This window comes from Balaenoptera ricei, chromosome 8 (genome assembly GCF_028023285.1).
Source record: "Balaenoptera ricei isolate mBalRic1 chromosome 8, mBalRic1.hap2, whole genome shotgun sequence".
Taxonomy (NCBI): Eukaryota; Metazoa; Chordata; class Mammalia; order Artiodactyla; family Balaenopteridae; genus Balaenoptera; species Balaenoptera ricei.
In genome coordinates, this window is record NC_082646.1 from 13,596,810 (window position 1) to 13,608,304 (window position 11,495).

Genomic DNA, 11,495 nt, shown 5'->3' on the forward strand with positions numbered 1-11,495 from the left:
AGATGAACTGGGGCCTTTCTTCAAAGGTAAAGATTTTGGTCAGATAGGGCATGGGCCATGCTTTTCAGGAATACCATGTTTCAGAGACTAGGGAGGAGGCAGTCTGATTTTATAGTGCTATAGACTGCAAGGGATTAAGGGCTGAATAAGTGGACAGAAATGAAGGCAACTCCTTAAATAGCTATCACACTCAATGACCTGAGAAGAATAACAGTACCTACTCCTTAAGGCCTCTGTATGGATTAAACCTGCAAATGCACTTAGAATGATGTCTGGTCCAATTGTAAGCACTCAGTGTTAATATGCCAGACACAGGACTACACACTTTCCATTGTCCTATTTAGTTCCCAAATCAAATCTGTGTGTACTTTTACTATCCCCAATTTGCATGCAAAAGAAACTGAAGTTTAGAAATGTTAAGAAAACTGTGCTAAAGAAGATACAGTGAGAGATGACAGGTGATCTGCTGAGCGGGAGCAGAGCGGGGAGTCAGAGATGGAGCAAGGTCCCGGCTCCCACTGAGAGTTGCCAAGTGCTGAAAGTAAATCCAGGCCATCACTAGCCCACCAGCATCCTGGAGGAAGGAGGCGGGTCCTAACTAGACATCACAAGAAGCAAAAAAACAGCTACCATTTATTTAGAACTGGGAGCCAGGTTTGGTATGAAGCACTCTACTCCATCCCCCCACATCTCAATGCTGGTACAGTACTAAGAAAGAGCCATCAGGGACTTCCCTGGCGGTCCAGTGGTTAAGACTCTGCGCTTCCACTGCAGGGGGCGCGGGTTCAATCCCTGGTAGGGGAACTAAGATCCCACATGCCATGCTGTGTGTCCAAAAAAAATAAAAATAAATAAAAATTAAAAAAAGAAAGAGCCATCATTAACTCATTTTCCTGATCAAGACACTCAAGCTTAAAGAGAAAGTGGCTGCCTGAGGCAGGTTCTTCTAGAACGAGGATGCAAGAGCAGCAAGCAGCTACATCAGAGCTGAGAGCCAGTGCCCTTCTTGAGACTCACGCACCACCCACTGCTACCTCTGGGGAGTAGTGATGCCCAGTCCCCTGGGACAGTGTCTGAGGCTGGAGCCATGTTTCTGTACAGGCCTGTTGTGGGGTGAGGGAAGAGCAGGAGAGGGAATGAGAAGGGTCATCTCAGCCCTGTGGGAAACCCAGCGTGAACTTCAAGCACTGTGGGAATGTCCGTGGCATCCCGGCACAGCTCTGAATCTCGTTCCTTCCTTACTTGTCCCCCTGGCTTCTCCCTATCCCTCAGGTCTGAGGCTGGCAGCTGGCCTTGCCCTGGACACGGTCTCCTGCAACCAGGGAAGCCACAGCAGCCCAGCTGTGATCTGCAGCCTCTAAGGACAAGTACTCTGGTTTCTACTGAAACCGGAAATATGGAAGGGCCATGCCTCTCAGCTCTCAGTTCCCACCCCTCACCCCCAATGCTTAAATGGGGGAAATGAGACTTAAGCCTGGCTACTCCTTTTCTCAAGAAATTCTTTCCTTTCACCTTTCTCACTGCTCCTTCATGGCCTCCTATAAGGGTCTTTCCTTCAACTGTTCCATAGATGATGTGTTTCCCTAGGCCTCTCCTCATTGTCCCCAGCTGATTACATCCACTCCTATGAGTGGGTGGTGATTTGGGGGGGCCTTTTGCAGGCCTGGCTACTTTATGATAGCATCTCCCAAGAAAAATGGGACCCTAAAGAGGGTTGAGTGTTTTCTTCCTTTGAAGAAGGAAGAGTATGGGCTCCCTTTGCTGTGCATCAGGCAACTGCCCCACCCATCAGCTCTGAGGGCATCCCATTTCCAACCTCAGAGCTCACCTCCACCCCCACCCCTGCCCCATCCTCAGACCACGCACACACCAGGGTGCTGCAGATAACTTTAATAAGGCATGGGCTGACGGTTGGTTTGTGGAACTAAAGGTCAAAGAGGGAGGGCATCACATCTGTAAGGAAAGAAGAAAGTCAAAGGGATCTATCTGCCGTTTGCAGACGCTGTTCCCTAAGCCTGGAAAGCTCTCTCACGGCAAATGATCTACTTTTCCTCTCTCAAGGCCCAAATGCCACCTGGTCTCCAGGAGAAGAAAAAGCCCCCTTTGCAGAGAACTGCTTATACCATGCTTCTCACATTGTGTGGTCACCATTTCCCCAAGCTGCAGGGCTGTGAGTAGGGCCAGCCGCACCTTAGCTGTTTCTCCATCAACTCCCAGCACCTCAGGTTCCGTGCTTGTGTGTGTGGGGGGGACCCCTGACGCAGGCACCACCCCAGGGTCTCAGAACACTGCTCTCCTCTCCCCTTCCTACAGAAGGTGCCACCCCCTCCCCGCCCCCTCCCCCGTGTGACCCTGGCTCCTTCTCCGCACACTCGGCCTTGGGTCAGGATCTTCAGGGCCCCTTCCCTCGGCCCCACGTGTGACGAGGCCTCACACCTGGCTGGCTCATGCACTGTTGGATAGTTTCCAGCTTAGTGGAGGCCAAGGCGCGGGCCTCCTCTGCAAAGCGGCGGTGTCCCTCCTCGGTCAACTTCCAGAGGCAGGATCGGGGCCGTGTGCCGGCGCCACCCTGCATGCTGACCGGCACTTTCTCAAAGCTGTCTCGGAAACAGAGATTGTGACGCACGGTATTCTTCCAGCCTTCAGGAGCCGTCCGGAAAAAGGGGAAATGTTGTCTGCAGACAGGGAGGAATGGTAAGGAGAGGTGTGGTCTCTCTGGGAGACGCCTTACCCTGGAGAATGTTCTCCCCCGGGGCCAGGAGCCTCAGCCCTTCTCTCACTTCGGAGAAGGGCAAGCTGGCCCACGACGCACTCTGCCGACTGAGCATGTGTCAGACCTCCACCTGGCGCAGTGCTTGTGCAGAGCCTCACCTTATAGACCCAGTTCACTGCCCCCACTCCCCGGCTCGCTTTCCTCCCTCCCTCCGAGGGCTCAGGAGTTTGACTTGCAACAGGAACAGAGCAGAAATCAGGCCAACAAGCTCCTGTCAGAGGAATCCTGGTCAAGGAGGATGCCTCTTGAGGATTAATACTCTGTGACTCGTCTGATAATAGAGGGAAAAGGTCTGAGAAACTCGTCAGTCATGGGTACCCGACTCTCAAAGCTCAACGTAAATCCCTTCTCAGCCCGGCTTCCCCGGGTCCTTGGGGAACAGGCTGTGCCAGGCAGTTCAGTCCAAAGGGAAAGCATGTGAGAAACTGTTGGGGAAACCAGATTTTATACTGGGTTTATTTTAAACCAGATTTTATACTTCCCTCTTGAGAGGGAAGATGGGAGAATTTATGACCCGGGTGATTTTATATTTTAAGGAACTAAGGTATAAAAAGGTTGGAGTTTCTTAGATGTGAAAGGGGGTGGGGTGGCTATCTTCCTGTCTATGTGAGGTGTGGACACACATTCGGGGACAACCCAGAACCAGTGGCTGGGAAAGGAGAAGTATCCTCTCAGCCCCAGATGGGGGAACTGAAGCAGCAGCCCAGGGCCTGGAAGGTATCAGAGCAGGGCCCTGCCCCCTCCCTTCGCCCTCCTCACAGGGCCCCCCCGCACATACCGAGTGAAACTGTAGATCTGTTGCACGTTGAGGCCACAGGGGGAACTGTTTCTTAATGCCAGTGCAATTAGGTGGAAGTAATTGAGAGGGGGCCGGGACCACAGCCCCCCCTCCTGGCTGTTGGCTTGCCGAAGCCTCCGACTCTGGAGGGGGGCCCTTTTGTGAGGGGACGGGAGAGCCACAGAGGAGCTGTCATCCTGGTCCTCAGCCTCCTCCTCTTCTGTGAGCTAGAGGAGCACAGAGTAGGAACTGGTCCTGACTCCACGGCCTCTACTCCAGGGGTGCAGTGGCAGGAAGGGGTGGTGGTCTAGGGCCACCGTCTGGGCTTCTCCCCAACCCAGGGGCACAGCTAATTTCTGAACCCATTAACCCTTTGTTAACCCTAAGAAAACAGAACTCTCTGCTGCATCATCCCTGTGCCCACCCTGCCTACATCCTAAGTCCAGCCCACACCCCAGAAATCCCTACCTCCCAGTTGCTGGGGGAAGAGGCAAACCACTTCTGAGGGGGATACTGGTCTCCAGAAAGTGATGGCGACTCCACCACTGTGGCCTGTGGGCATTTGGCAAAGTCGTCTTCTTTCGGGGGTGGCTGAGGGGAAGGGACTATGCTTGTCAGATTCTTCCCCTTACTGGGTTCTGGGACCTCCAGCTTTCCAGGGGGGAACACGATGTTGGGGTCTACCCACATCCACAGGTTGGGCTCGAAATCTGGACCTGTGCAGAGAAAAAGGAGATTGCGGGCCATAGGTCATGGGCTTTGGGTGTCCCGCCCAGGCCACAGGGCCATGTCAGAGAACTCACTCCCATCTACTCACCATCTTTATCAGGGTTGGGCTTTTTTTCCAGAGGTAGTTTTGGTGGCTCAACTATTCGGAGTTTATATCTGGCAACTAGCAAAAAGAAGAGAGTCAAAACATCCTAGGATTTTCATTTTGGCCCCTTGAAGCTTCCCTGGGAGGTGGCTACGGGCCCTGCCTGGGAAGTTATGATGCCATATTCTACTGGTTTCCCCTTACCTCTCTGACCTTTTCATTCTCCTCTGCATTCTTCTCTTCTCACCCCACATTACAGCCCCTAAACCATCTCATTAATGCCTGTTACTTTAGTCAGTCACCATCTATAAACTCAAGGCTTACAAATCTTTATCTCTAGCCCAGACTTCTCTGCCAGCCCTTAACTAGAACTGCCCATGGGATAACCCACAGGTATTTGAACAACATCTCTAAAACTCGACTCCATTTTCCTGCTCTTGCTCCTGCATTCCTTGTTTCAGCATATGGCACCATCTAACCAGCTGTCCAGGCTAGATACTTGGAAATCATTCTTTTTTTTTTTTTCTCAATTTTTTAGTTGAAGTATAGTTGATATACAATGTGTTCGTTTCAGGTGTACAGCAAAGTGATTCAGTTTTATACACACATACACACACGCGCATATATATACACATATTCTTTTTCAGATTCTTTTCCACTGTAGGTTATTACAAGATATTGAACATAGTTCCCTGTGCTCTACAGTAGGCCCTTGTTGGTTATCTATTTTATGTACAGTAGTGTGTATCTGTTAATCCCAAACTCCTAATTTATCCCCCCCACGCACCCCCCACCACTTCCCCTTTGGTAACCATAAGTTTGTTTTCTATGTCCATGAGTGGAAATCATTCTTGACTCCTCTTTCCCGTACAGCCACACCCAATCAATCACCAAGTTCTACCATCCTAGTCCAAGCCTATAACCTAAAAGGTCTGTTTATCTTCTTTTCTTTAATTTACCGTATTGCAGTTTGAGTGATCTTCCCAAAATGTTAATCCAATCATGCCACCCTTCAGTGTAAAGCCTTTTGATGGCTTTCCATTGCCTTTGGGCCAAATCTAAATTCCTGAGATAGTCTACAAGACCCTGGCTTCTCATCAGTGTTGAGTCATTCCTCCCAGGCTCTCCACCCATCTCCAACAGACCACATCTAGATCCTCTGCCTTCCCATAAGCTGTTCCCTTTGCTGGAAAGAAACACTCTTCCCTCTTCCTGCTTGCCTAGTTAAATGCTACTCACCCATCAGGTCTCTGTTTAAACATCTTTCTAAAGCAGGCCTTCTCTGACTACCTGTCCAAACACTCCCGTAGCACACATTTTATTGTAATTACCTGCTTAGTGTCTATCTCCAGGTCTGTCTCCTTCACTGCCTGGCACATGGGAGGAGCTCAACTTAACTGGATGAATGAATACATGGTGGGCTCAGAGTAAATCAGGTATATATTAGAGCTAGGTGCTCGACATGAAGCTGGCTTCTGGTCCAGGTAGGGGGAACTATTTTTGTCCCCCTCATTGTCCCCATGAGTGTCATCATATTACAGATGAATCTAGGTTTTTGTCTGGAAAATGATGATATACTTATTAGAGAGCTCAGTAATTAGAAAGGATGCCCATTACATCGTTAATGTTCAACACAGTATTCTAAAAAGGAAAAAGTAGTAAGAGATACAAGAAAGAAAAAGGCAAAACTATAATTATTTACAGAAAAAAACATAGATTAACAGAAAACCATACAAAATCGATATATAAATTATTAGAACCGATAAGAGTCCAGCAAGTTTGCTGGATATAAGACCAACATACTAATCACCACTGTTCCTCTATACCAGCATTAAGAAACTGGAACATAATTTTTTTTTCCAAAAAGGTGCTGTTCACAATAGCAACCAAAGTTATAATGTATCTAGGGATTAACTCATCAAAGAATGGACCTTTATGTGAAAAAGATGTACTTACTACTTAAGGACCTAAAAGACTTCAATAAACAAAGACATATAATACATATTATAAAGATGCCAATTATCCTCAAATTAACCTATACATTTAATGCAGATATTATAACACATAAAAATTGAAAGGTTCTGCACAGTAAAACTCACAAGGGAAAAAAAAATCCATAGATAATAAACCAGAAAAAAAATCATCTCCAGAACTCTCAATTCTCTGATAGACAGCTCCTACAAATCAAAAAATAAAAGGCTAAGACAAATCTATACATGGGTGAAAGATACGAATCAGTATTCAGAAGGAGAGGCTACCTGAAGATGCTCAGCCTTACTAGTAATAGGAACACAATAAAAGAATGATATAATACTTTACATCAAACTGACAAGAATTATAAAAAGAGGTAATACCAAGTGTTGGCAAAGACGCAGTGAAATAGGATCCTTTATTACATCTGAATAGCAACCGGTGCTGGTGAAGAATAATCAGGCAGCACTACAATTTACTGTCTAATCCTGGGTGTGTCTACTCAAGTTAAAAGAGGAATTTATATACTAATTTTCATTGCTACCATCATCTACCAAATTCTCGGCCACTCCCCCTCATTTAGAGGAATTTAGTTCCTGGCTCACTGTCACTAGTGCTACTCCTGCCTTAAATCTTGGCTATTTCAATAGATACATAGATGATTATCCTAATAACCTGGCCTCTAGTTTCTTGAACTCTTCTCCTCCCAAAATTCTGCCTTCCATCCTAACATAGACAGTCCTCACTGTCATAACCTAAACCAATAACTGCAACCTCTCCATAACCTCATTTTTGCACCATGTAAAAATGCACCACCTCCTCTTTCCAACCATCTCTTTTGATACCAACTGATAACCCCAATCCATTGATCTATGGCTTTGGAGCACTTGTTTGGTAGAGCTGGATTTAATCAGGGTTGTGGTTTGGCCAAGCAAGTGTTCCAAAGCCACAGAGAGCCAAAGGAGTCAACGGTGTATGCAAGAGAGTGAGCCTGTTTGACTGGGGGATTCTAGGTTAGTTAAAGAGAGGACATCCTCTCTAACTCTGCTCTTTGAGAGCAGGGAAAGGGTGATGAGATCAACAGACGGGTGATCTCAGTGGGATCAAAGGATAGTGCCTCTGTCCATCTCCCTCCCCTGCTCTCTCTGACACAGGTGGCCCCACACCTCCTCAAGGACAGTGTTTGAAATTTATTTTGGCCTCAGGAGGCTTGTGGGATCTTAGTTTCCTGACCAGGGAGCAGTGAAAGCGCCAAGTCCTACTCATTGGACGGCCAGGGAATTCCAGTCTCCTCTCTCTTCTGTTATAAATTTCTGTCTCTGGACCATTATCATCATTCAGATATGCTGTTAATTCTCTCATCTTATTAAAAACAAGAACTTCTTTTATCCCCACTTTCTGTGCCAGGCCACTACTCCATATTTTTGCTTTCCTTTGAGGAAGAACTCCTCGAAAGAATTGCCTATACTTTGTCTCCACTTCCTCTCCCTTCCACACTTAAAGCCTTGCCAATCAGTCTTCCTCCTCCACCACTCCACCAAAACCACTATGATCAAGGCTGCACTCCACCAAAACCATATAATCAAGGCTCTGCTTTGCTAAATCCAATAGTCAGCCCACCTCTGACCTGATCTCTCACAGCAGTGTTCCTGTCCTGTGACCACTCCTTCATTGAAACACTTTCTTCACTTGGTTTCCAGGAAACCACAATATCAGTTTTGATTATTAACGGTCACTTCCTCAGTTTTTTTGGTTTATCTCCTCTCCAATATCTTTAGAATGGAATGCCCCCCAGGGCTCATCCTGGGTTCTTCTCTATTCTCACCCCTTAAATGCCAGGCGTGTACCAAAGACTCTCAAAATTTATATCTGCATACCTCTCTCCAGAATTGCAGACTTATATATTCACCAGCTTACTCAACATTTCTACTTGGATATCTAAAAAATATCTCAAACTCAGCATGTTCAGAACAGAATTCCTGATTTTCCTCCCTAAACATCCTATCAGGAGCTTACCCCATCTCACTACAAGACAACCCATCCTTGCTCTTGATCAGCCAAAAACTCTGGATGAGTCATCCTCTAATCTCTCTTTTTTACACCACACATCCAATCCATCAAGCGAATCCACGTGGTTCTACCTTCTCACCATATCCTCTGCCACCACCCTGGTGGTGCAGTCTGCCATCGGCTCTTGTCTGGATTACTACAGTAGCCTCCTAACTAGTCTCCTGGCTTCCCAGTCGCTCTACATTTACAGTGTACCCTCAACCCAGCAGCCACAGTGATCTTTTCAGACTATAGATCATTCAGGATCAGCTACATAATTTGTAGCGCCCAGTGCAAAAGGAAAATGTGGGCCTCCTTGTTCAAAAAAGGAAAATGTGGGCCTCCTTGTTCAAAAATTATTAAAAATCTTAAGACAGTGATAGCAGGACATTAAACCAAGTATAGGCACACTATGCAATGGCACAGGTCACTCACTAAGCTGGCGATCATGTCACTCCTCTGTTCCAAACCTTTCAACCATGCTGCATCTTACTTGGAGTCAACCCTAACGCCCTCAAAGGGGAAGACGGCTCTTCCTGATCTCTGCTCCATGACCCACACCCTCTGAACTCTCCTCTTTATTTACTTTGATCCAGCCTCACTGGCCTCTTTACCGGTTCCTCCAGGCATATTCCTGAGGGCTTCTACACTGGCTATTTTTTCTGCCTGGGAAATTTTCCTCTAAGTATCCTCCGGCTCACTATCTCACCTCCTTCAACTCTGCTCTGCTCATATACTATGTTCCCAATGAAGACCAACCTGATGACCCTATTTAAAACTGTAGCTGCCACCACCTCCCAGCCCCCATTCCTGAGCCCTTTTACCATGTCCTTTTTTCCCCCATCTCAGTTATCACCTTATAACATACCATATATATATATATATATATATTTTTTTTTTTTTTAAATGTGGATTGCCTGTGTGGCCCCAGTAGAATGTCAGCTCCATGAAGACTTGTCTGTTTTGTTCATGATGTATCACGTGAGTGTCCAGAACAGTGCCTGGCAAATTGGAGGTGCTCAATAAATATTTCTTGAATCAGTGAAGATACAAGAATGTTCGTCAGCATTACTTATGGTGGCAAAGAGTTCCAGTGGAGTTTTGTCTCCGTCAGTAAGGAGAATTAAAATGCAAAAAGTAATGTATGCAGATGATAGAATACCGCACAGCAGTCAGAAATGATGAACCAGATCTGCATTTAGCAACCGAAATAACTCTTAAAAACAATTTGAATGAGGGGTAAAAAAGCAATGAGTTTATGTGAATTAAGTTCACCTATAAAAGCAAAATAATGCTAAACAGTTTTCAAAGATACACCTATCTAAAGACATTAAACGGATTAGGGTAGATACTTGGGAGTGTGGGAGGTGACAAAAGTGGGTGGGGATTGAATGAGTTAATCCAAGTACTTTGCCCAAACAGATGGCAATCATGTACCATGAATGTAGGAGGTGATTAACTCAAATCGCAACACTTGAGGACCAAACAAAAAAAGTTTTTAAAAGACAACGGTCAACTATCCATTCAGCAAATATTGAGCACCTCTAGGTGTCAGACAATGTATTAAGAGGTGGGGATACAGCCACGAACAAAACCGATTTTAAAAAGATTTTAAGAGAAAGATGAACGAAAACGTAGTGTGCCCCGATGGCGTAGGCGCCACGGAGAAAAGGCCGAGAAGAGGCCTAGAAAGTTCTGGGATTTAGCCGGGGTGGGTGGGGTAGGATTGAAAGGCCGTGTTCAGGCAGGACCCCTGCCCTCCCTGGGCTTTCGGTCGAGGCGGGGACTCCATTGCCCCTCGGAAAAAGTGGGGGCGGGGTGGGAGCTCCGGGGTTCAGCAAAGGGGGCGCGGGGCCCGGTAACACGACATACGTCACGGGGCTCGTGGGGGCGAGTGGCAAGCGAGTCAAAGGCCGGGGAGCTTCCGGTCCGGCGCGCCCAGGAGCCTCCGACCCTCCGCGGCGCGCCCATCCCCCACGACCCCCCTCTCGGACACTCACGGTTCTGTTCCGCTAAGGGCAGGTGCGTAGTGGTGAAGGCCAGAAAGCACTCGTTCCCCATGTCCCAGTCCAGCAATCCCGGGACCTGGCCATGGAGGCTGGCCCAGAAGTCTAGGTGCTGGAGCTTCAGATCCACGATTAGCTAGAGGAGGGAGAGCCGGCACAGGGTGGGAGAGTCTGGAGAGACTGAGGCTGAGGCCTAGGAGGCACTTCCTCAAATACCCGCGCTCTGATTGAGTTAGGTCGGAGCCCGCTCAGGTGTGCCCGGTCCGTCTGACACCCTTGCTCTCGAGCCTCCACTGAGTGCTCCTTGCCACGTCTTTCTGCAAGCCCCCCCTGCCCCGCTTTCATTTGGGAACCTTGGGGGTCCAGAAGGGAGGTACCCCAGGCCCTCTTTCCCCTCTACATTTGCACCAAGCTCTTCTTTTATTTAGTAAATCAGTCTACCATTGAAGAATGATCCCGTGGTGGTGTTAATAGCTACTTTCTAGAAGTTTGGAAGATTTCATGGTTTATCCAAGATTACATCTGTAAGTATATGGTGGAGATAGGATTAAATGGTGATTTTTTTATTATTTTATTTTTTTGAATGGTGATATTTAAATTTTGTTTTGCATAATTTCAAATTTACAGAAAAGTCCCAAGAATACTATAAAAAATTCCAGTATAGCTAAATCCTGTAACTCACCAATTATACCAATTATTAACATTTCATCACATTTTTGCTTTTGTCTCCATGTATGTAAGACATACATTATTTTTTCTGAACTGTGAGAGTAATTTGCAGACGTCATGTCCCTTTACCCACAAATACTTCAGTGTGTATTTTCTTTTTTTTTTTTAATATCACTTTTTTTTTCCTTTATTTTATTTTATTTATTTATTTATTTATTTATGGCTGTGTTGGGTCTTCGTTTCCGTGCGAGGACTTTCTCTAGTTGCGGCAAGTGGGGGCCACTCTTCATCACGGTGCGCGGGCCTCTCACTATCGCGGCCTCTCTTGTTGCGGAGCACAGGCTCCAGACGCGCAGGCTCAGTAATTGTGGCTCACGGGCCTAGTTGCTCCGTGGCATGTGGGATCCTCCCAGACCAGGGCTCGAACCCGTGTCC

The 11,495-nt window shown here is 47.0% G+C and overlaps 1 protein-coding gene across 1 annotated transcript; it reads right to left on the reverse strand.

The window, feature by feature from the left end:
- Window positions 1-1,924: 1,924 nt before the first annotated feature.
- Window positions 1,925-10,461, reverse strand: FOXR1 (forkhead box R1). Its single transcript, XM_059930257.1, has 6 exons — window positions 10,386-10,461; window positions 4,369-4,443; window positions 4,020-4,267; window positions 3,552-3,778; window positions 2,437-2,675; window positions 1,925-1,953 (listed from the first exon to the last, which is right to left on the reverse strand). The coding sequence occupies exons 1-6, from the start codon at window positions 10,444-10,446 to the stop codon at window positions 1,925-1,927; spliced, it is 879 nt and encodes a 292-aa protein (XP_059786240.1). The 5' UTR covers window positions 10,447-10,461.
- Between the last annotated feature and the right edge of the window lie 1,034 nt (window positions 10,462-11,495).

Bases quoted from the DNA above. Each gene is read 5' to 3' on its own strand.
- FOXR1 (XM_059930257.1), bottom strand. From the start codon at position 10,446: ATGGGGAACGAGTGCTTTCTGGCCTTCACCACTACGCACCTGCCCTTA. The intron at 3,779-4,019 runs GTAGGGATTTCT...GTGCTCCTCTAG, and splicing joins CTTCCCCCAGCAACTGGGAG to CTCACAGAAGAGGAGGAGGC. The intron at 1,954-2,436 runs GTGTGAGGCCTC...CTTTCCTTACAG, and splicing joins ACAGTGCATGAGCCAGCCAG to ATGTGATGCCCTCCCTCTTT.